This window comes from Lepeophtheirus salmonis, chromosome 11 (assembly GCF_016086655.4).
Source record: "Lepeophtheirus salmonis chromosome 11, UVic_Lsal_1.4, whole genome shotgun sequence".
In the NCBI taxonomy this organism is placed as follows: Eukaryota; Metazoa; Arthropoda; class Copepoda; order Siphonostomatoida; family Caligidae; genus Lepeophtheirus; species Lepeophtheirus salmonis.
The window spans coordinates 20,213,318-20,240,004 of record NC_052141.2 but is presented as its reverse complement, the minus strand read 5'-3'; the positions used below and the strand labels follow the sequence as shown (position 1 = coordinate 20,240,004).

The 26,687-nt window shown below is 33.2% G+C and overlaps 1 protein-coding gene across 2 annotated transcripts in view; it reads left to right on the top strand.

The window, feature by feature from the left end:
• The window catches only part of LOC121125775 (discoidin domain-containing receptor tyrosine kinase B), a 222,425-nt gene extending 195,972 nt beyond the window's left edge, over positions 1–26,453 (top strand). For both annotated transcript variants that reach the window (XM_040720987.2, XM_071891774.1), the window contains 3 exons: positions 2,101–2,242; positions 2,310–2,459; positions 24,581–26,453. In XM_040720987.2, coding sequence (XP_040576921.1) covers positions 2,101–2,242; positions 2,310–2,459; positions 24,581–24,730 — 442 coding nt within the window. In that variant the 3' untranslated portion in view covers positions 24,731–26,453. The remainder of the gene's footprint in view (positions 1–2,100; positions 2,243–2,309; positions 2,460–24,580) is intronic.
• The last annotated feature ends 234 nt before the right edge of the window (positions 26,454–26,687 follow it).

The window sequence follows — 26,687 nt, the reverse complement described above, 5'->3', positions numbered from 1 at the left end:
TACTTTATGTTAGAGATGGTATGGACCATGCAGACGACAACGTTATTTGGAAGAATCATTTCATTGACACACCTCAAAAATGGCTGAGGTATAGATTAGGAATGTTTTGTATTTTTACAAACAAGTCATGGAAAGATTCTAAACAAAGAAAGGGTTATTTTTACCTTGAAGAGTAAGATATCAAGTTTCATTTATTCTGCGATTCTGTAAAAATTACCCTGATCTTTAGGATGGCAGAGGAAGATATCTGTTTGAACTTTGATGAGAGACCATCGGATCAGTTCATTGTAATTTCCTCACGGTATAGGGATAGGTGGAATATTGAGTGGTTCATCTCCAAAGTACAAGACCAAACATATGCAGAGAAGCACAGACACCAGGACCTCTATTTGTGGCTCCATGATTACATCTCTCAAGCACATAAAATCCATAACTCCTTCTCGATCAATTGGAAATACAGGGTGTGTGGACAAAATCAGCCGCATTTTAAGGACGATATTACTCCATTGTCCTGATGTCTGATCCGTCTATTTTTGGTGTTGAAATTTTTCCCGGGTCATAGGCTTCAGTTATTGTTACCACTTGTAGCGATAGCATCCTTTTAAATGACCAAAAAAAGTCATTATGTTCAATGAGAGAGATCGTAGGTGCCCTGCTATTCAGATTATGCTTAGTGATCACATGAAATTAAGCAATGCTGACATCTATGGCCTTCTGTCAATACCAGTTAGAACGGTCAGAAGTCTCAGGAAGCAGCTGGAGGAGTCATCGGACCCGATGGGCGTTGTTAACAGGAAGGAGAAGAAGAGCACCAGGATTGTCCAGGACGTCACCTTCATCAATAAGGTCAGGGACATTATCGACGAGGACCCCCAGCGTTCAATGAGAGCCAAGGTGAGGGACCTGGGCATGGCCGAATGGACCGTGAGGGCTTGTGTGAAGGATGATTTAAGGTGCAAGCCCTACAGGCGTCAGACAGTCCAACTTCTGACTGAAAAGACTCAAGGGTTGGGGCTGCTCAAAAGCTTCAGGTTGCTGAACAACTTGAAGAACCCAAAGTTGCCGAACATGCTCTGTTTCTTCTCTGATGAGAAGAATTTTGTCACCCTTCTCCTCTTGGCCTCCCTCATCACCCCTTGGACTACTTTGTCTGGTCCTACGTGGAAAACATGACCAACCACTCATCCCATAACACCAAGCAGTATCTCATCACCTGCATCAAGAAGAAATTCAGTGAGATAGAAGCAGCACAGATCTAAAATGCCTGTTCTCGGTTTCGTAGCCGCATTGAGCGGGTTTTGGCTGTAGACGGCGGCTACATTAAATAGATAGCTGCTCTATATCCTAATAAAGATATTCGTTTTTATTTTATCAAGAAATATTATAAAATAAGCTTGTAGTAGTTGTTTTTTGAAGCTGCAGATTTTGTCCATGCACCCTGTACTAATACAATACGCATGTTCATAAAAGAAACTGAAAATCAACATGGTAACCCTTGACAATTTGAAGAATATTTTTTAGTAGATAAATAATAGGGCTCATGAAGTTTCATTCAATCGGCTACAATCAGTTGTGACCAGAACGGAGGGGGAGAAAGAAATAGTCAAAGATATTATTAAGAATTACTCTAATGTCGATCTTCTATTCTACTCTGAGTTCAAAAAGAATTGTCTATTTTTAATTTTTTTTTATCAATGAATCATTTAATAATGATGAAAAAAATATTTTGCCGGTTTAATTGTGTACCTTCTTCCTGTAGCATATGAATATCTCTTATCAACCTCTAAAATGAAAACTATTTAAAAAAGAAACAAAAAAATCATGGGATATGTTCCCCAAACCCAAAGTTCTGTTTGTTAAATGTATTGACCATGAGGGACGTCACCTATCTGATATGATTTTCAAAACTGTGCAAAACAATCTTGAAATGTGTACTCTAATAATTAAACCAAAAATTAATTTTTACGATAAATTAAACTTATTTTATTACAAATTTGAAAAATTAGGCTAAGTTGATGTTCCCTGTAAAAACTATACACAAGTATATTGCTGCACCATGTTTGAACATTGAATTAATCTTCATTTTTTTTTTTTTTTCAGGAATTGTATACTCTTTGAGGACTCTAGAATCAAAATCAGTGATATTGCTCAAGGAATGACAATGTTTAAAGAAGATTATTCAGAAGTGAAGGGACAAAGTCACGCTCCTATCCGATGGCAGCCATGGGAATCTGTTTTGCTGGTAAGGTTGAGTAGTGTCTTTGTTATGCATATACATTATTATACGCACTTTTTTTGCATCCCTGCAGGGACGTATAACTGGTTTTAGCAATGTTTGGTCCTTTGGTGTGACGTTTTGGGAAATTTTGAATCACTGTCGTAGTCGACCCTTTGATTTCTTTACTGATATGGAAGTTGTTAAGAATGCAGAACACTTTTATTACAATGATTCGCAGCAGGTAAATAATCCTTCCTTTTTAGTGACATCTAACAATGGAGTTGTAGAAAATATTACCTAAACTTGTGCAAAACTTTTTGTACTTGCAGCAATAGCATGGTTTCTTGTTTTCTAAAGGTGTTCTCGTTAGAGAATTGAAAATAGTTTAAATTCTCCTTAGCATCCATTTTTAAAATAAAGTATAAGCTGGTAACCGGAAAGATATTAGAAACTTTTACAGGGGCGTCAACAGGATTATAGATATATATTTTTCTTCGTGGAAGGGGTTGGGGGGGATTGGTTTTGAAAAAAAAAAAAAAAAAAAAAAAAAATTCAATGTTAAATTTCAAATATTAAATTTTTTTTCTAAAGTCCATAGCTATTCACAAAAAATAACAAAATTTGTCAAAAATTTCAAATGTTCAATTTTTAAGAGTAAAATTTACCAAAATAATATTTCAACATATACTTTTATTTTTGATTTCCATTATGATGGATTTTAAACATTTTCATATCCCTAGTTATAATCATTCTTTAATTCTTGAAGAGAGAACATTGAAGAATAAAGTAATCATACTTTAGGAGTGCTCATAGATTCAAATATTATTAAATGCAAGTATGGTTTAAAAAAACTAAAAATTAACGTGGTTACCTAGACAATTTACGAAATGTTTAGGAGGAAAACATTTTCATTGAATTAGCTTCAAGTAGCCGTGAGATCAATGATATAAAACCAAAACCACTCTATATCTAGTTAATATATAATCAATTCTAGTCAGAGTCCATTACAGGTACTTAGAGTTACAATTCACCAACAAAGCATCATTTGTATTCATATGCGTCTTTTACGCACTAGTCATGAATTTACCCGTATTGTTTTATCTTCAAAAATAATGATGACCGATTTGTTAACCAAAAAATTATTTTCAGGTAGAAATTTGGTATTTTTTTAACAATAGCGTGAGCTCATAATTGAAAAAGAGTTACTCTAAGGATTTCTGGAGGGATTATGGGCTATACCACCCGATCTTATTTTGTATAGAACTCCATCTATGGAAGAATAATATCTTTAGCATCAACATGCAAACATTCATTCCATTCAATAATTTTGTTATTGACCCATACACATTATTATTTACCTTTCATGTACTTGGATATTTATAGCTACAGACACTCTCCGCCTTTCATTGACCTGTCCCGATAATATTGATTCCTACTATTTATTAACCAATAAACCAATATTATTATTATTACATAATAATAATCAAAATAAAATATGATGTGGTGCAATCAATAGCAGAGGGTGGTGTTTATACATAGACTCGCTCCTTTGTGGAATTTATCTATTAATTCCAATCCTCCGCAAGTTTTATATTCTATCTTTTAATTTTATACGTCTTTTGAATAATTAGCCAATTTTTGTGTTTTATCTTAGTTGATATCTATTACTATGATTATAAAAGAAATTATTTATTCCCAATGTGAAGATTAACTCTAACAACCATATCCCAATTGCGGCGGGCATAAGTAAATAATTAAGTTTAGAGAGTGACATTTTTAGCATGGCTAGAGGTTGCATTTCAAATGCAGTTTCTTTCTTATGCATGGATGGAGTTTTCTCCTAAGCAATAAAGTCTAAAAGATGCGCTTGTCAAGGTGATCCTTTACCTCCGTATCTTTTTAATTTGCCACTTTTAACTTTGATGGACAGTGTTAATGTAATAAACTGTCGAAGTTAGAGCTTGGTGGGAAAAAATTTCCAGTCAATTCTACGTTGACAAATTATGTATTTTCATAGAAAGTGAATCAGAAGAATATATTAAAAAGAAAGCCACATTATGAGTGTTTCACGAAGAAATAGGTCCTAGAAATCAACAAGCTGATTTTAAATAGTGGACATAATTATTATTAATCTTTTTTGGTTGGGTGGGGCGGGGTGATAAATGGGAGGATGTGCAGGGGTTGACTCCATAAAACAATTGGGAATATCATTCAAACGCGGACACTACATATTCGGAAGAACAGATGAGTAATATTACGTTCCCGAAATTGACAAAGAGAATTATCCTACTTCACAAAGACTCAATTAGTGCAGGTTTGGACCACCGTAACACTCAAGCAACGTCAGTTTCTTCCTAGTAGACTTCATCCTTTTTGATTTTAAACGCCACTCTGTAGATTAATGACGTATATGGACGGTATTCATCTTGTGGTACAAGGGTGGTCTAATAAGTGCCCAACCTTAATGCAAAGAGGGCAGTACTCGAAAATAAAAGCTAGTCACATTAATGTAGCATCTGTTGACAGTTTGTCACCAAAGTTTCGGGCATTTTTGAAGTGCAATTGTTTTGCAACAGTTGTTTGAGAGAAAAGAAAATCACAAAAGCACCCCACATCAACCTACACAAATGACTGTGGCCAATAAATAAATCCAATTTTTTTGGAATATTTCAGCAAGATAAATAATGCCTTGTATTCGGTGATCTACAACTGTTCCTCCTTCTACTGCTGTGGGCATCCACAGTGAAAAAGTATGTTATCCTTATAGATATTTTTTTCCATATTTCCTCCTTCATAAGCAATAATGTACCCTGTACACGCTGATGAACAGATTGGCATCTATTGACGATGAAGGCTGCCCTAAGTCTAAAGCTGTGTAAAGTCCAGTGGATTGAAGTTTGGGCTCCAACAGTGGTGCAATATACTTCTTGATGTTGTAGATAGTCCGGATAGAGATGCCATTTCTGCAGCCTTCTCGGCCTGACACTGCCACAGAAGAAATCTTACACGCGTTGCCTTTTTTGTTGTCGGTCCAATATTTTTACACTTACAGATAAAAATAAACGTATTTTTTTGTATTATCTTTCGTTTGCAAAATGACACTTTTAAAACTTAAGGAGATGAAATAGTAATTTGATCATACTGCTAGTTAAGGTCCACTACTTTGTAAGAAGTGATGGTCACTCGCCAAATTCTTTACGGCTCAGTCATCTTGCTGACCAGCTTCATAAAGTGTTACTACTAACGAAGATATTATTTGAATAATGACCTAATTCTGAGTCTATCCTTCTCCTCAGATTCAACAAATGTCCATCCTTACTGATAGGACATGAAAACACTTTACTTTTGAATGCCATTGTATTTGTTAAAACAGGGGTTCTTAAATCGCAGTACACATACCCCTTGGGGTAATTTGAGGTACTTCAGGGGGGATTTAAGATTTTGAAAAGATATTTTACATGTGGTACATAACTCAGGGGCTGGAGGGGCTGTAACACTCCCATCCTAAATTAAGATAAGAAAATTTAATATTCGATTTTTTTTTTTCAAAAAATTTAATTTTGTGTTTCAACAGCTATAGGTTTTGATTTTTTTTTCCAAAAAAACTTAATATTCTTGAGAATAAAAGACGATTTTTGAAATTTGTTTCCAACAAATTTAATTTCTTGCAAAAGGCTAAGGATTTTGAAAATTTTTTACAAAAATTTGAATATTTTATAAGCAGTTTGGAATTTTGATTTTTTTTTCAAAAAATCTTAATTTTTTGAATGAGTTTTTTTGTGAATAGCTAGGTATTTTTGAATATTTTTTGTGAGTTGCTGTAGATTTTTGAATTTTTGTTCCAAAATATTTAAGTTTTGGATTATTTTCAACAAAAAGATCCAAAAATCAAGACCCTCTCCAAAATATTCTCCTGCAGACGCCCTTTCATTCAAGCTAAAATTGCTCTGTGCTAATCAGGGGATTACTATGGTTAAATAAATATTTTACAAGTGGTACATCACTTAAAAAGGTTGAGAATCCCTGTGTTAAACAGAAATTAACTCTGACGTGTACATGATCCACAGTATGTTATTCTATTATTATTTTTTATGGAGGATTGAATAAGGTAAGGAATTTTGAAGAGCCCTCCAAAGAGGGACTGAGGGCAGGGCAAGGAAGAAGTAAGGGAGTAGAAAAAGAAAAAAAGAAGAAAGCCCTTCAATTATGGTTTTGTATATGAAAAAAAAAAGGAAAATTAAATAACCATTATCTTTTGCTCTCCATATTAAATATTGAAAAACCAGAAACCTATAATTCAATGTATATATATTCATTTATTGTATGATTATAACATTAAAATCATATAGGGTTATTAGTTGTACTGACTGGTCATAAATATGCAATACTGTTTTTATATTTTTTAAATAACAACATATGTCTTATTTACATATGTTGTTAAGGGGGTAAAAATACTCATATTTCAAATAACATACAGATATGGTCCATGTCGAAGGGGTCCATCCGTTACCTTTAGAAATTGAGTTTTCTCTACGATAGTGGCAAAGTAAAAAGTTTTGAGCGTTTTTTCGTTTTATTTTGACAATTAACATTGTTATAATTATCTGATTTAAATAGTTTCAAATGGTCCCACTCCACGATATACATTATTTTATTGATATTTTTGGCGTCCATATTACCCAAACCGAATCGTTACCGCTTTGCTGTTGCATTCGATACTATATTAGGTACATAAATAGCAAAAAAAAAATTAGTAGGCTGCTCCATCTTTTCACCTTGGTCGTATTTTTACTAATGAATGTATCGAATTTTCTCTCTTTTTTACATCCATTTTGGAACGCTGTAACACACTTCTGGCTTCATCAAACACAAAACTTTAAATGGACTTTTGTAAGTGTGTATTCTACCATACTTCTAGCTTTATAATGCAGCGTATAACCTGAAGAGTAAATTATATTTTCCTTAGGTTCTGGCATTATTATTCAATTCCTTATGAGTTAACTTTTTCCTCTATTATTTAAAAGCTATCATTGATATAATAAGTCGGGGGAATAGTCCTTTCGTATTTCCGGCCTTTATTAACAAAGTATATCTTGTTCATTATTGGTCACATTGTATTATACTACAAACGCTTTTTCGACCTTATTTTGCTGGTCTGGTATAGTCGTGAATTATCGTGTGTTGACTATTGAGGTCTCACAGGAAAAAATTATTTATAACTTTTAACACCTCAAATGGAAAAACGCATTGAAAGCGGCCCAAAAAATTGTGCTTTATAAGGGGACGATACTCTTTCGGTTCGTCTTGCACAACAGTGCTTCTTGTAATTTCGTTCTGGTGTAGTGTATGTGAATGATGTAACACTCACTGTCAGGCCTATTGCCGAAAATATCAATGAAATCATGGAGATATACCATCATGTAAGGAGTTATAGCATCCTCCATTAGCTTCGCTTAATCATAAAACCGTTTTGAGCCATTTGTAGAAGGCTGCAAAGAAAAAGAAACACGAATAGGAGATGAATCGTGTTTCATCAAGACAACGCCAGTCCACACACATCTTTGCTGAAGCGCCAGAATATCAAAAAGCTCGTGGTGAAAGTTATTCCACATCTAGCCTAGAGTCAGGTCCTTGCACTTAGTGACTTTCAGCAGTTCCTGTATATGGCCAAGGACTTGGGAATACCAATTTAGACTCAATAGAGACTTTCGAAAATTGGATGTCATAGTTTTTTTGCCAACAGGGACAAGGATTTCTACAAGAAAGGCATTATGAAGTTGGATTCTCGTTGGCAATAAGTTATCAAACAGAACAAGGGATACTTTGATTAAGTTAAATGGCTTTAACACCTCGTATAAGGCATTGAAATAAAGCGATAAATACAATATTCCTTTTTCTCCAACCTAATATATTCGTCACGGGATTGACCATTGAGTGTGCTGATAAAAGACGGAGAGTTATACTCTCGTAATTGTATGTCCTTGTTGGACTCAAAGTACAATTAAGTATCGAAATTGTATTTTTTCATGCCTATGTCCTTGTTTATTTCCTTCCTTCCTTCTTCGTCTTTCGTCACTGCTACTTGAAACTGATCTAATGAAATATAATAAGAGTTAAAATTATATTTCACTATAAATAATGAAAGACTATTGATTCTACGAACATTTTATTTACATAAATATCTCCAAATATATATTCAAGTATATTTACATTTGTAAATAAATATTTAAGTAGGCAAATTTTTGTTTATTTTCTCTATTTTTTTTTGTTACTCCTTGTAGTTATTTATTGAAAGTTTGGCGCAATGCCTGTAATAGACTTTAACTCGTTTATTCTTTTCCATAGGTACATTGTATGATATAATATGTATATATAATGTATATTCAAATGTAATATTATTTTATTTTTGCTAAATATATATCATGCTGTTCATATATTATATAGAACATATATATTTTCGGTAAAAGTTCAAAAAGGGAGCTGTTTGATAAGTTTTATATTATTATATTTTTTTAGCAAATTATAAAGGTTGAAACTAGGCCATTTTGACATGGATTTCCGGTATCTTTACTTGTACATATGTTATATGAGTATATGTTAATTGTATTTTTTCAAATATAAAACCGGTTCCCATAAATTGATTTTAATAGGTAACAGTAATGAACAGAAGTATACAACTGCATTAAGAACTAACGCCATTAACTATTTTCCCTGAGGACATCCTGTCTTAAAAAATTTCACGTTAAAGACATTTTGTATAAAGGAAATACAGGGTCCGCGGAGAGTTCTGTTAAATGTTTATCTAAATAGTATTGATATAACTCAGTACATAATTTACAATTATAGACATAGGTCGACACGAGTTTCAAAAGTATGGGTCATTCGAAATGACTTTCTTGTCTTTGAAGCCACTTAAATTGCCCTCACACCACTGCTGCGTCTCTCTGGATGTGTGGAAGGGGGCACCAACCTGTTGGAAGGTCTATGGCTCATTCTGGAAGTTCTGTTGGGCCCAGGGAACAAGAATTAACTCCAGGAAGGTGCTCATGTACACTCTGGTGTTGATTTTTACCCCAGCCGGCAAAAACACCAAGGGGGGACTTCCCTGTCTCAGATACAACCGTCCAAGTCATCTCAGACTGTGGCTGAGTGCTCCATCGACTCCATCGTCATCCTACTCACCTTTTTTGGCCTGAATCCTATCCTTTTGGGGGTTAAAAAGTCTGTTCCACATTGAAAATCTTATCATCGCTGAACACAATGCTGGGAGCCACACAAGGCCTCAGCTTATGAAGAACGGTATTGCTTATCTTATGTCTTTTAGCCTTGACCTTGCTTGACAGGTGCTGTTGCCTCTTCAATTCGTAGGGATACATATCAAGGTAATCTCGGATAAGGCCTCTCATTTTGTTGCACCCATGTTGAAATCCTTGGCCATGTTGGTGAGGTTCCTCCGGGAATTTCTTGCAATCCTTGCCTGGACTACTCCGAGCGTCTGTTTTGAACTTATTCTGCCTGATCTGTGTCTGTTCTTGATAGATTGAGTCTTCTTTTACCTCACAACGGGTTTCTTGACGTGCATGGGGGTGACCTCCAGGCTCTTCAGGTTCCTCAAGATGGGTGGTCGAGATGTGTCCTTCAGGTACTCCTTGATTATAACCTCTCTATTAGCTTCGATTGGGGGTTTGAAAACTATTGGTTTGGATTTAGTTTCAACCCAACTATAGCTGGAACAAAATGTCTCGCAACCTTTTTAAAGTGAATTTAACAGGACTTTTTCTGGACCCTGTATAATAGAACTAAAGTTAAAATTATTATGGATCATGAGATGTGTTTAGGTGTTGGTAATGCCCTCCTAAATAATTTTTTTCTTTGCCCTCAGAAACCCTCCATCTGGTCAAAGTTTCAGCGTTCCTTAAGTACTCCCAAATGAGGTCAAATAAAAAAAATCTTATTTTTTTAAAAAGAAAACTATTTTTGAGGGACACATAGCTCTTGCGTCTTGTAGATACTATCGAAATCTCACTATTGAATGATATAATTAGTATAATATGAAAAATATAAAAAAACTGCATAACGATTAGAACGGAAAAAGCGTTAATCTCTTCACTGTCGTTCATTATCATTAGGAATGATAGATTATTCATGTTAGAAAAGACTCATGTATTGACGAAGAAGCATAATATAAGTAAGGATCATATTTCCATCATTATTCTCACAGAAAACAACTATTTAATGCTCTTTATGTTAATAAATATGACATATTTTGTTAAAGAATTTATATCATTGAAGGAAAATGCCTTTCAGGTGAAATGATTTAAAGCAAAACGTCTTGAGGAAAAATATCTTAAGGGAATGTCTTTCTGGTATAAATGTATCGAGATGTAGGACCTAAAGATGACCTCATAGGACAATGCATTTTTGCACAGGTTAATTGAATACCCTTTGACAACTTTACGCTCTTTCCGTTATCGAAATTCGAAAAAAGTTGAAAATTAATCCGCTCTACTGTTCAGGCTACCAACGACAACAAAATCCTAGGAGGCTCAAAAATGCTTGGTATTTACAATCCTAGAAATGCATATGTCTCACAATGTATGCAATTGCAAATAACAATTTTGTCACATTCGTTGACTGTGAGAAATGTACACATGAGAGTCCCTGGATCCTTTTCTAAGATATGTTAAAACGATTTTTTGAGGAAAGTTTCTTTGCGAATGTTTTTTCTTCATTTATTTATTTGCACAAGAAATTACTATTATTGTTTTTTGTTATTATTATTTTTTTTTTTGTATTTTCCTCTCCGTCTCACAGATTCATCAAACATTCCTCCGCAATTTTATTTTCTTTATTTATAAGCATACCTATTGGAAAGTACATTAAATTATCCCATGAAAGTACTTGTTTCTTAAAATTGGGCTCAAACATGAAGGATTGCGTGATTGAAAGAATTAAAGAGTTTTTCTTCATGACTCAACGACTCTTTTATGAACACATTTATCTGTAAATATAAACAACAGCTGCCATGGTTGAGTTCCCAAAATAGAGTGGATTTAGTTCTAAACAATAAGATAAACAATTGTACAAAGTGTGTCTATTAACGGGTGTTGTATGGAAATTAAGATAATTATATTTTTATGGGAAATAGGTACGACTAGGGCTTAATTTTTTTCAACTTTCTACACACACACATTGAGAACAATTAGTTTACAATCCGGTCGTCCTTGAAGGTGAGGATAACCTCTGGATGGGGTTCTAAATAATGTACCCCCTTGCAGAGAGTCTCTTCTCTCGTGCCATCTCAATTCTCATTTAAGGTAAACCTTCAGGACGGTAATGTTCAGGTGGCGAATGGTGCAGATCCGTTCCTCCGCATGAAGCCAAGCGGATTCAAGTCAGGGATAAAGGGAGGTCACATCGACTAGGGCTGGAGGTCCACCATGTTGCTGTTTCCACAAAGAAACTCCTTTAAAGTGTCGGATGTATAGGCAGGAGCTGACTACTGTTGACGAGGAAAACTGTGTTTTTGGACATCTTGACCTGGTCAGAAATCTCTTGGGAAGTGATTCCTACCCGGAGAGATGTAGTGATATTTATCAGAACGTCTCCAATTGAGCAGTTTCTGATGCGATTTCAACCTTTAGAATAGGTATAGACAACTTCGATCTATATTTGTTAACAGTAGTATAAACTTTTCACATGAATCGGTTAATGGGAAACTGCAAAATAACCCTCCAATTTTAGTCTTCAAATTGCACTCCGGACACAAGGGATTTGTGTAGAATAAAGGTGAAACATCGAGACAGATAAAAAAACACCGACATACCGTCAAATAATCCCCTACAGAATCACATATGCTTCAGGTCTTGCTCTTCAACAGGACAACAGTGGTTTTGAGAAGGTTCAAATAGTAATTTTCGATGGGCCTTGTTTTGGCTGGAAGAAGAAGGCTGGCATAACGTTGCATTAATATTGAAAGTGGCGTTAATTATAATTCGATACGATCTCGGCCTTGCTCTGGGCGATCGATCTCTCGTTACTACTCCTGCTGTAGGCATCGATGGTGAAAACAGAGAAAAATCTCAGAAGAGGGTTTCACCTATTTTCAACTGCCTCAAGGTGTTGGTAGAGCACTAAAGTCATACGGCTTAGGCCGTGGCCAAGATAAGGTTAACTTGGTTCTGGAAATAGTAAGTGAGGTCATTGTCCTTGTGGACCTATACATGTTGTCGTTCACAATGAGCTCACATAGGTTTTGTTGGATTCTTCTCAATTGATGTCTTGAAGCTGGCCAGGGATGTAGGGGTTCTTGTTGTTTAGAGGCTGTTTGGGCCAACTAGTAACGTCGCCCTACTCGTAAAAGCACTTTAAACAGTCAAATGGATTTGATAATAGCTCTGACGGTGTATCTTGCTTGAGTTATTTTAGCAATAGTCACTCTTCGAGTCGCTTGTTGTTGATGTTTTTACGGCAAAATAGGAAAAAATGTTTATGAAGACTCTTATGGCTGTTAACTCTATCGTAATACCCTTTTTATTCATACTTTATTTGGATTTATCTGTTAAACCCTTAATATAGTTCAATTGCATGAAATTTTCGATAGCAATATGATGATATTTTTCTCTTCCACCTTCCTAGAAAACTGATTTTATCTTGTATCTTCATTTTCATACAGTTTGATCTATTCTGAACTTGATTCTTCCATAGCTCTTCATTTGCTCACTTCGTTCCTTGAATAATCTGTCTTTAAACATTGGATCAAGGAGAGTTGAAATAAAAAAAATATTCATCTCATGGAATTTGTAAATGTAACACTTAAAAATAATCAAAAAAATTATTCCCAGCTTATTTTCATACGATGTCAAATCGAAGATGAAGTCATCGATTAGTTGTTCAATAATTATTTTATATTAGCAATACATACTGGGCTAGAAGGTTCTGGCCACAGGCCTTGTCAAATGAGGTTCGGACGTCGGGCTTTCGGGCCTAGAGCGAGTCCACCTCTAAATTGCATACCCTCCATATTCGTAGATATTGATTAATACATATTCATGCATATAAATGTCTTCATGAATGTATGTAGATAGCTTCAATTCTGTAAAAGTACGATTGGTAAAAGAAAATCGTTATGCAACATTGACTATGTATTATGATATATCCGAACAATAATCAAAGTATATATTTGATATACCCAGTTTTTCTATATAAAAATACACAACATATATATGTTCGACAACCGGAAAGAGATTTCCCTTCTCTCATTTCTACAATATTCATAAATGTATTAATGTTTCATAGAAGGTTTTTAGCTTTCCACTTATTCATTAAGTTGTATACACTAAATATTAGACTGTCATGGTTTTGGGATGATATTTCTTTTCTTCTGAAGACAATCACAAAAATGACTTAAGCAAAGTTACAGTATTCTAAAGCCTTTTTTAATATGCTACAAACTATTTTAGTTTTTTGAAAGAAATGTATTTTTGGGGTCACTTTTTAACCTTTTAGTGTAGAGTGTTGATCCTATCTTGCGGTAAACATTCTATTATTTTTAATTTTTGAAGAGTTAAATTTAAAAAAGAGGTTTTGTGAGGAGATTTATTTTCAAAATCATCTGGAAATATTGTTGGGCTCAACTTCTATTACGAAATTTGAGCCCTAAGCTCTGATAATTGCCCCCAATACAAGGACTAAATTATTTACATACCTTAACTTTGTTTTTCTTTTTGTCCGCTCATCGACGTATAATAACTGAGAAAACTATGCTGGACACACTCATTAGTATTTCATACAACAGGGGAAATTCTAAAATTCTTCTAGAATACACTAAGCTTCGCCTAATTCATTATTCGACTGCCCCCTGCAGAAAAACTTTTGTACAGGAAAAAAACGGAACAGCCTAATATGAATAAATATGAGAATAATCAGCTTTTATTTATGTAACTGCGCACAATATACATACTTGATAGTCAATAGGACTACTCTATGAATATATTTGTATGAACTAAGGTCTTTAATTAAGGCTTCATAATTATATATAGTTCAGCCCCATACTTCTTCTAATGAATAAATATAAACACCACGGAGAAAGAATAGCAATGAAGGTCAATATTTCTTTTTAAAGTCCTCCTGTTTCCTTGTAGCTTAACTAGTATATGTTAAAAATATGACAATGGAAGGTCGCACTCTTTTCGTATTTGGAACCTGAATAGGATTTTATATAAAGTTAAAAAAATTCAAATATTAGTATGTTTACTTTCATATTCAAGAAAATTTAAAAAGTTTTCATTTGATAGCATTGTCAATATAAAAACATCAACCTCTGGGTAGTTAAAAATTAAAACATAGGCATTAAATCTCAAATTTTGCACCATGTTAAAAAAAACCCTCAACAATCAATCTTTTGAGGCAGACATACACAATGGGCAAAATCAAAGTTGTTTTTTTTTTTAGTTTGTTAATTTTTACCTTGAAGAATGGGAATAATATCAGTTTACATCATCGTGATCCTTGCTTACATAAAAACATCCTATTTCCCTTCACTGCCTTGAAACATCGTGGCTATTTCATAATTTATTATTTTTGATAAATAAACAATGCAATAAGTTATTCTATAGTTGTGCTCCGTTTCTATAAGGACAGAACGACAATTTATTCGTCGTGACAGAAATATGAAGTATGAAGAAATTTTGGGCTATCATATAGAGATGCAAAATTCGAGTTATCTTCTTATAAAATATCACGGAGTAATATTATAATACAGTATGGAATTAAGTACTATGTAGAATTTAACATAGTTTATTTTAAAAATTGTGGAGAAATAACAGTCTTGGAATAATTAATAGAGCTGTAGTTATCATGGACTTATTCGGCTATCTACTAAATGTTTTTGGGCCCTGTCTCCGTTTCTTTTTGGAAATAATGTTGTCTGATACAAGACATCTATCGACGTACCATGTGTTGAATGAAAAAAATCAAAACTGAAGATGTCTAATCTACTCACAATAACACACAGGGTCGTTATATATTTATATATATATTGTATATTTGCAACCCAAAGCTTTTAAGGGTTTACATTCTCTCTCTTAAAAGATAGAAGATATTTTAGGCTGTATCTCCTTCACCCTAAGTGCCCAGGAAGTTTGTGAAAGCCTCTAAATATAAGAACATGTAATATCATCTACATATTCCATGACTCTTTTTTTTTTACAATTGTATTTTTCATCATATAATTTATAATCATGGATCCATGGTTGTTAAAATGAATTACTAGCCAAAAATTCCACTCAATTTTTTTTATAGCCTTGTGAAAAATTGACTATCCCAGAACACCACAACATATAAAATACCTATGTGCTTGGTATATTTACAGAGATATTTGATTGGCTTAGATTTGAAGGGAAACAACCCCTATTAAATACTGTTTTGGCCAATCAGAAACACCGACATCAAGCACTTTACAGAATATGTATAAAAATCGGATGTTTCTGTAATTGAAAATGGGTTTTCCCCTTATAAATGTCAGTTTTGCTATGAAAAACATATTTCTCAACTACACAAGAAGTGAAGTAAGGCAAAGTTTGTCTTTTAAAAAATATATTTTACTTAATAATTACAAGTCATATTTGTCTTCAAGGTCTATTCGAGGTATGGGACGTTGATAAATACTCATGATTTGACCCAGAAATGTCCGTTATATATGCAGTTTTTAATGTACAGCAGCATTATGTAGCCAAACAGACTAGATACCGGCACCCCTGGCTTTTTAATAGCCGTGGGCTAGTGTATCTGTATCCCCTTCCCCTTGATTGCCACGGAGATTGTGAAAACCCCGAAAGATAAAATATGTTCTATCATATCGATTTTCTATGACTAATCTTTTTTTTTTTTTACAATTTTATTCTTGATATAATTTATAAATAATAATCTTATTATGTATGGAGCTTAAACTATGGTTTAAGACAAAGATAAATGTGATTAATAATTGCAATTACGTGAAAAGAGTTTTTGATTTTTTCTTTAAAAATGTCTTCCTCGTTTTTTTTATTATTATTATTTTGTTTTCCCTTGGTTTTTCTTTTCTGTACCTTTCTTCTTATTGTTGAAAAGACATAAAAGGAAGGATGAAGAAGGTTTAATTTGCATATATTAATTGGATTTTTTTAGCCTCTTTTCAAATTGAAGATTTTATTCTTTTTTTTTTTTTTTTTTTAATTCCTATCAAGATTTTTTTTCACTCCTTTTACCATACAAAAGTAAGCATTTCGACGGGTATAAAAAAGCAATATATCTATAGGTGTAAATTAGAATGTCCCTGTTTTGGGGCTAATACTTTATCCACTTGCTCAAATAAATTTTCTGAAAAAAAAAAATCATCAAACTAACGTGGACATATTTACATGCCTTGTGTGCCAAGTATTTCTCCTTAAATTTGTTGAAAAAATAGTATAAGATCCGACCTCTTGTAGCTGTGTCGTCCTAAATATGATGCCATGTGTCCAAAATTAAACTTAAATGATATTTGTTGTCGTTATTGCGTCTTTAGTTTGATGAAACAAGGAAAACGCAAATTCATATAAAAGAAAGCTAAATCATTGTGCCATCTTGTGGCCAGATCCAATTAATTCCACACTACCTATAATATATAAGCATAAATCTGTCCTGTTTTTAGCATTATATTTTTTTCATGTTTACACAAATTCCTGTTTCTCCTGGTTTCATTCCAAAAACTATATTAGCAAAATTTGACAGTTCTCAGGTTCTATGAGTCAAACATTGTACTTTTCATATTTTCAAGTATTTAATCAGGCATTTAAAAGTATTGTGCACTCTTTTTTTTTCTTTTTTTTTGTCGTTTAAGGGACCAAAGATTTGCTAAATGATTTGCAGTTTACATATTTATCAAACTTAGCGTATCAAAATTGAATCTTAATTAAAAATAGTTGTTATTTAAAAGGGAGATACATTTTTTTGTGTTATCTTTTACATTAATTAAGCCAAGTCTATCAATATGTATGTATCTCTGAAGTACGTAAGGTCATTTTTGAGTGTACTTTAAAACTGCTGAGGATCTAAACCGAAAGAAATAACAATCCAATCGAATTTGCGTGTAGTATTGTGTTAGTCCTAATTTATTTGGTCCAGTCCACTTCTTTCTTAGACCCGGCTCTATCAGTCCTTGATACTGCCTAAAGAAAGATAAATATCGAACTTTATAAACCAGAACAAGACTCAATTAAACAGGACCGCAGTCTTTAGTTCTAAATAAGATCCGATATAACACTAGTCAATACTTGAACTGATTAAAAGAAGAATAAATTAAGTTGAGTGAACTAATTAAGGACTGATCTTATAAGTTTTAGGGTGGATATGCGGAACTGAACTGTAACGTACTGAGATTAAAGTTGAGTGACATCATCATAGGCCAAACTTTGTAAGTTCTACGACTGAACTGTGCCGATATATAGTTTTCGGTGCTAAATAAAGAGCCACACATCACTAATTGTTGTCATATTAAAAAAAAAAAGGAAGTACATTGTATATGTATAGAGTATTTTAGTAACTAGAGGCTATGATGAATAATGATATTAAACAAAAAAATAAAGCTGTTTTTATTGTTTTTTCATTCTTGAAGAGAAAACATATATGTTTTGAGTTTGCTCAGGAAAAGTGGAGAGTAATACAAGGAGCTCCTTCGGGAATTATCTTCTAAAGCATTGAACCAAAGTTTGTATGTTTGATGACACCGAATAACTCTGGAAAATGCGTGTATTGTTGTTAGTGTTTGATAACTAAAGAAGGAAAAGGAAAAACGGTTGAAGCGTGTGCTCTTTCTTCTTTTTTGTTCACTATTTAATCCCTCGTTGTGGTGTTAGCATCTCCCTCTGAAGGAAGAATCCTCGCCCATATTTTGTGTAAATTGATTTAAAAAGGCATTCTAAAATAAATATACACATGAATTTTAATATAATTGTATTGTTTTTCTTGAACTAATACTATTTTAAATGTAAATCGTTCTCCTCTTTATGGTAGTAATTCATGGTCTGCCTCCAAAATGATGAAACAGGGTAGCTGATAATAACATATGTCTTAAATCAGGTATACCATTCGTCACACTCTCGACTTATCCTTGCACTCTCACAAAAAAAAAAAACATAGTTACCGATGACATAAAGAATCTGCAAATCTTTTAGCACATCTTAGGTTCCTTAAATTATTCAAAAAATATGTATACAAGGTATTTTTAACTCAAAAACTGCAATTTACTCGAGTGTATCATATTTGGGACGGTGCTACTACAAGAAACTAAAAAATGGTCGATTGTGACCCAAAAACACGCTTTTTTACTTAGCTTATTTGACATTTACCACGCAAAAAATGTCATGATATTGACGTAACTTGCCAAAGTCCTTTTTTTGGTTGTCCACGAAAGAAAATATTTGGGCGTATGGGATGGAAAAATATTAAGATAAATAATCATATATAACCCTAAACCCAACAACAAAAAACGGAATTGCTAGGTTAGAAAGGCTAATTTTTTCAAACTAGCCAAAAATAGCTATGAGGCCAGTAACTTTTCGAGAGTTATATTTATTACTATCTTCAGCAGAAATTGTATCGGTGCAGTTGGAGAAAAATACAAACTCAAAATTGGAACAGTCTAACGTACATAAATACTTTTTATATATAGTGAATATAAATTTTCTGGTTATCACGTCGTAAAAATAAAAAGATTTTTTATTCTATTCCTTCATGTTGTATTTTTTTACGCAGACCACATTGTGTTTGTTGGTTAAGGGATAAAATATCCAAGGAACGAAACAGAGATAAGAGCCTTATAATTTATTATACGCGCCTTGGTACACATACATAATGTATTATACAATGTGCTCCTGTCTTGAACATTTCTCAACTTTCTTCAAGCTGGATAAAGGCAAAAAATTATTTTACATACAATAATCTTGTAAAAAAAAAATGGGGGAATTTGTTCAAAGTTTTGTATTTTATCTTTAAAGATATTAAATTCATTTATTTATTTATCACGGTGTTATTCCACTAGGGGGCATTCAAAAACGACATGGTCATTGAATGGTATGGAGGTCCTCTCTAAAACAACGTTAGTATAGGTATATATTGGTGAAAATAGTGTTAAAAATGTTTTTAAAAAAGAAACCAAAAAACAATATGATAACCCTAACAATCTAAAGAATTTACAGAAGGAAATCAGCTCAAATTAGCTGTGACAAAGCAGGAGATGAGAAGCAAATTAACAACGACATCAAAGAATTACCCCAATGTCGATTCTCAATTCTAATCTGAGTCCAACAAAGGACTTATAAAATTAAAGCTCAACAAGAAATCCTCAAAGTTACGTTGCTCCGTCTTTTAAGAGTACGGTTTTAATTGTAACTGAATGCAGCTGAACAGAAAGTTCACAACTCACGAGTCGTATAATAATCATAATAGCTCACGAAAAAAAAAAATCATTCTTCAGATTCCCCCAAAAAACGAGCTAGCTAAACAAAAGCACACGATTTATAACTCTAATTTTATACTATATCCCCCAACCTTTTTCTAACAACAAACCAGTCAACACTTGACAATTTTATTGCGGATTTGGGAGGTTAAAATTAAATAATAATAATAATTGTCCATATATCTTGAAAAAGTCGAGATCCCGATCCTTCTACTCCAATAGTACAAGGCTGACCTTATATACACATTTCATTATTTTCATTCCTTAAAAATAAAATTTAAACTAGTGGTCTTGTGAGGACATTTATTCACTAAATCATCTGAAAAATACTACTGGAAACAACTTTTATTCACTATGAGAACTCTCAGATCTGATAATTTCCTAAGAGCAAAGCCTAAATCTCTTGCAGACCTTGATTATGTATAGTAAGACTCAAACTTGATCCACTATTTTTTTGATGGAAGCCTCCAGAGACTTGACACTCTTGTGAGGAGTAACACAGACCCTCTTCTCAAGATGCATCGATATAAAGTAGTCCTTTGTGTTCACGTCTGGAGAGGAGGGATGTCATATGTTGAGGTCCCAAAAGTCTGGAAAGTTGTCTCTCAGGAAGGCCCGAGTCTTAGGCACTCAATGAAATGGAGCTCCGATTTCAGTAAATACAAACTTATCTTTGAACTTTTCTTTGGCCCAATGTAACACTTTTTTATGCAAAAGTTCGATGTAAGCATCTGCAGTTAGCTGTTCTGTCCTCTCCACAAGAATGGAAGGGCAAAATTCCCCAATAGAGGCCACAACGTCCAAGACTATGGCGGCGGAGAATAAGTCTGGTGATACAGCTGCACCCGATTTCCTAGGATATGGACATTGGTTACACGCCACGTGAAATCCGCTTTCAAATTCCCTCTTTTTTCTCGTTTTCGTTTGTTTTGCTTTAAATTGACTCGAAACTTTACGTAAAGAATCTCAAGTCACATAACCTATCTTTCATCGAGTTTGAAGACACTTGACGAATAAATTTTCAATTTATTATAGTTTAAATTAAGTGCACCACAAGATAATATCAACCTTGTATACTCTTGGCTTTGCAACGCATCGCTTGGCCTCACATATCAAAGTCATTTCCTTAATAGTAAAAGGTTGTGATGATTGAATTTTAACTTCCTGCTCTCGTAGTCTCCAATTTTGTAATAGAAATGGAAGGAATGACGCCCGTGTAAACATATACAATGTACCCAAACAAATTGAGCATCTTAGAATCACAAATTCCAGCACGTGTAAATCCATAATTTGTGCTTTATTTTTCATTCCTTAAAAAATCCCTAAATATATTGTTGAAGCAATAAAATGCAAGCAATATTTCATGTGAAATAAATTTGAAATTATTCCATCAATTTTCCCCTGTTCTTCAATTACCTAGCCTCTTGAGACTGTTCCTAAATGAAATGATGACAATTTTATTCATAAAATGGAAAAAAAATCTTTGTTAATGCATATTCCGTTGCAAAAAAAAAAAACTTTTAAAGCCCTTAGGAGGGTAAGTGATTTTACTTTTTTTAATAATACTTATAGCAAATTATCCCTTTTAACACATTTTGACATTTTATTCCCTGAAAAAAATGATCAAAAGAGTTGTACATAATAACAAGGTGGGGATTTTAAATCTGGTACCAGTTTAGACCCTGGACTCCCTAAGATCTATGTTTTCAAAAAGTTTGCTCATTAGATTTAGCTGACAAAACTGTACAAGAATAATAAAAAACTTTCAAATTCCCCCTGAATATGAACGTCATGTGACCATTTTTGTGTGCCTCCGTTCTGGGCGCACGCCCTTGGACGTAAATAATTTATAGATGTTCTTGATAGAGAGATGAAATTGATGTTAACAGATTTGATGACCATGATAAGATGTGATCTCCTGAGGGCCTCATTCCTCCGTCCAAAGATTGACTCCAAGTCCCTATCCACCATCCAAATATCTCGAAAAAGTCGAAATCCTTTTCCAATTGCCAAATCATTTCTTTATTATTAAAAGGTTTTTTAAATTAATTGAATTTCGACTTTTCGCTCTCGCTGTCTCCAATTTTGAAATTTGAAAAATAAAGTAAAAAAGCAGGCAAAATTATGCAATGTACCAATTATATTTCTTTAAACAGTTCTACTTACAACGATATACTTGAGAGACCCTTATAAATCAACATTTTGTTTTTTAAATAATCAAATATTTAGTGCAAAATATTTTTGACTTTGACTCATTTCTTAATATTTTGCTCCATATAATTGATATATTAGCAGAAATAACTTTTGTTTTATTGTTAACTTTATTAAAATAGAGATATGTACTTACAATTCTAACTTTTTTGCAAGCATAAGCAAGCACACACATTTTATGGCAATATCTTGAATAGTTGTGTAGTTTTAATATTCAATCCTTTTAAACGAAATCAATTGGATCATTTCATATTTTTTGCATTACAAAGTACATTATCTACAAAACAAAGCCTGATTTTGTTCACTATTCTCTTTTTGGTTTATATTTATTCCACAGTTAGTTTGTGCTATATAATAAAATTATCAGCATAGATTGATAAATCTACAATTTAGTCAAAAGTTTCTTGGTAATGTCACAATGTTACCTGTTTAAATGTTACAATTTTTGCACAGGAATGATTTTTCACTAGTCTAACCTATTGAAAAGGGTGGGTAAAAGAATGCAAATAAAAAATGAGATAATTACTTACAAAATGATAAAATGCATCCTAGTTGACGAAAACCCAGTGATATGTTGGAGGGATATTTTAAACAAATTTCCCAATGGTTCCAAGTCAGTTTCACAATACTTTGCAACTAAAGGTGCATTTGTATCAAGGGAAAGGATATTTTTGACAGCTGGCTATATTCTGACTGCTAATCAGTCCTGATTATTACCGGAAAATGTAAATAAACTCATATTTTGCAAAAAAAAAATTATAAATTCATTCATAATTGTATTTTATAAATTATGTATTATTTTATATCAACCTTTGTTTGTTTATTTTTGTTTTGTTTTTTAAGTTAAGTATATATATATCAGAATAATTTATTTTGTTCAGAAAATAATTTATTACAGAATAAAATATCAATAAAACTTGACAAACTACATTAATTATACTAACAAAAACATTTTACTATTTTACACTAAAATGATTTGGAGAGATATTTCGGTCCTCACTGTGATTTTGGAGCTGTAGAATAACTTTTTTTGGTGGCAATAGATCTAGCGAAAAACGTTCCAAACATTTTTCTTAACCTAATATGATTAAATACAACACATTTAATTTCATATGATGTCATTGAGGTCGATGTTCACAATTTCAAAACACAACTCACATAATCAAGGCTGAATTTTAAATGAGACCGATTTTTTCATACGACCGATCCAATTTGAATTTTAAGTGAAATCTATTTTTAGTAAGACTGATCCAGGCCAAACTTCTTAACAACACTATTCGTCGTCGGTACTATTTACAAATCACAAAAAAAAAAAAAAAAAAAAAAAAAAAAAAATTGAAATCTGCATCTTTTTCTTATATGTAGAGATAAAGTTAGAATGATTAAATTAGTCATGAAATTAAGGTAGGCTTTTGGGTCTTTTTGTCAAGAAAAATAATGTGGTAGGAAATAAAAATATTCAATTTCAAAATGATGTGTCATTTTAAAGAATCCACAAGTGTGTAAATGAAAACAACAGTCAGGGTATGTCAAGTGTAAAAATAAAATATATTCTATTCGAATGTGGACCGATATTTCTATCCAAACCGCGACCTTAGATTGTAGACCGCAATTATAAATGATCAAATTCTAGACCAATTTTTTCTGTTTCAATACATGAATCAATTTTCACCACTATCCTCATGCATCATGAACTGTACAATCGGGTAATTTTTTTTCAACTTTCGATTATGACTAGTTCCGAAAATTTGTAAAATAGTAAGAAAAGCACCTATGCAAAATTTTAAATTTCAACTATGTCATGCTTGGGTAACACATCGAATTCAAAGTTTGAAAGGAGACAAAAGTTTTATGTTTCGTCAATAAATATTAAAACACAGCGTTAATGATTCCAGTAACTATGACAAAAAAGAGAAAAAAAATGATATTTTCTTTCTGAAAATGTACAAAATGATGCGCGCTATACGCGGGGCATTTAGTTTTTCTAACTTTATTTTTTTTATAAGAGAATTTTAGAATAAAAGTTGTGTGACACTTTTTATAGGATAAAAAAATGTCTATCAAACTTATAGCCCACAAAATAAATGAAAATGTCTTTTTTAGTATCCATTTTCACTAAGATAAAAGTTGTTTGCCTTTGTATTTAATTTGATCGAGATGTGAGACCTAAATATGACGTCATATAATAATATAAAATGGCATAAGTAATTTGCATACCTTATGAGAACTTTTCCGCACTAGCCGTAATCGAAATTCGATGTCAATCAAACCGATCTGCAGTAAAAATAGATGTTTGCAACACATTTACTGCATAAGACGTTATTTTGAAACAATTCATCTATTTGGTTTTTCAAATGCCCCAATTAGTTCCATCCACTAAAAATCATAACAGTCTTGGACCGGTCTAGACTTTTTCAGACCGAACCCCATCACTAAGCTCTAAGAGTATATCGGTATAATTTTTGTTATTTTTATACACAAACCTTGACAGTTCTATGAGTGATAAGTCTTGCTCAAAAGTATAATTCTGAGAAAAGATATCAATCTTTTCCCTTTTTAAAATATAAAATAATAATATAAATATTTTTACGGGAAAGAAGAAACTTTTTGTTGAATATTTGTACTCTATAAATAATAAAGTATCCAGTATTAACTTTCTATTTCTTACTTTACAGGTGTTCCTTTCACAGCCAGAGGTGTGTGAAAAGGAAGTTTGGGAAGTGATTGAGGAGTGTTGGACTAAAGAAGAAGGAACACGAATTTCTTTTCATGAAATCCACATGTTTTTAAAGCGAAAGCTTCTCTCAGTTGATGGAGCTAATTAATGTTTGCAATTCTGAAAGCAAAGAAAGCTAAACAAATGATTTGCATGATATGATGTATTGTTTTGTTTTTTTCCTTTTTATAAATAAATATAGATAATATGTACTGGGTGCGTTGGGGAAATCTGAACACTTTGACACCCACTTCAAAATTATATAACACAATTACCCTACCAAGGGAGTCAAGATAATTGGGAGATGCCTGCTGTACTTCCAACGTAAAACACTCCAATACAGATCCGAAACTTGACTTAGTCGAGTGGGCTGACTGCTTACAACGTCAAAAAAGGCATTACTGACGGTAGTGACATCGATAAGGAGGCTGGGAATGGTCTCCACCCTAAATAAATCTGGTTGACATCGAGAAAGTGTACAGAACAGCGAAATAAACCCATGCGAGATCATACCAAAGAATTCAACGTTTCTGAAGACACCATGCGGAATGCCGTCAAGAGGGCAAGGAAGAAGAGATTGACAAGGCTGGAGCGTCCGTTATTGACACCCACGTCCAGCGTTGTTAAACATTTATCAATTGACTAAAGATCGCAAAGGTGGGTTGCATCATTATCTTCAGGGATGAAAAGAAATAGACTGCTTACCTCTTGCACAATCGCAGGAAAGACGGGTATCTTGTCTATGACTCAGTGGATGAGAAAAACTGTACTCTGATGGCTACCAAGCACCCAGTAAAGATGATGAACATTCATTGTTGGTGAAAATCAATCAATTCTGGCACAAAAACATTTTGCAACCATACATGTTCAATGCCAACCGGCTCGACTTTTCTTTCTGGTCACATGTCAAGTCCAGAGATGCACCGAATCTTAAAGCTCTCCAAAGGAATGACCATTGGAACTCCATGGGTCCCAATTAAATAATTACCGCCTCTCAGACCTTCCAGTTGTGCATCATTCTTAGCTTGAACAGGGTATTTTCCCATCAAGAAGTAGTGTTAAATTAAAACAAGAAATAGTTTTGTGGATAAAAATAACTAAACTTGACGGAAGCAAGCAGGCAGACTATTTACAACGTCAAAAAGGCCTTTAATGACGATATTGGCATCAAGACGAGCTTCAACAAAATGATGTAAATGCACACGCAGCAAAGTTACACAGTCCTAACATTCTATTCTGGTCGAAAACAATGCCAACCACTCGACTTGTCCGTTTGACTAAACTAGTGCCTGCCAATCAAGGGCACTCCATCAAGGCCATTATCAAAGTAGATTAAGGCTTAATTGAAGATTAGAAGCGGGTTATCAAATGTCCCAACATCTGAACAAAATTGATTTAATGAAGCCCCACTTGGTGTCCAAGAACCAATTTGTTACAATTCCAGATTCAAAGTGTCTTTTTTTTTAATTACGCATCCTATATTGACCTACATTTAACTTACCCCAACCTGCACTCTCTTTGTGTTTTTAAACGTCACGTTCATTTTCATTCAGTCACCAACATTTTTGTCATTTTAAGTCTATTATTAATTATTATTTATCATACAACAACGTAATGCTCAGGGCTGTCCCATTTTAAAGGATAATGATGTTCATAGTTATAATAGTTACCCCATTTCTGTGCAAGTATTTTACAATGATTTTCACGAGATGGCGAATCATGATATATTATTGTATAATTTATCAAAGTGCATCATACCATTTGAATGTTTTAATACATAGTTGATTTCTGGAGATATTTATTGAAATGAAATAAAAAATTGTTATAATAAACATCTTTTTCTATGTTATTTCGCGTGGATATGCAGGGATGGAAGTTAGATGATTTGCTGGTAGGGTAAATAAGAAATATATATAAAAGGGTCACCCTCACCCAGACAATTTTATGAAGGTTTCGGAGAAGAGTACCTTAGCTGTAATGATGTTATACGAAATTAATTGCCAAAAGCTGTTATATGAAGGAAATAAAGACCCCTCTAAAAGCTTACAAAATATGTTTTTGTAAAT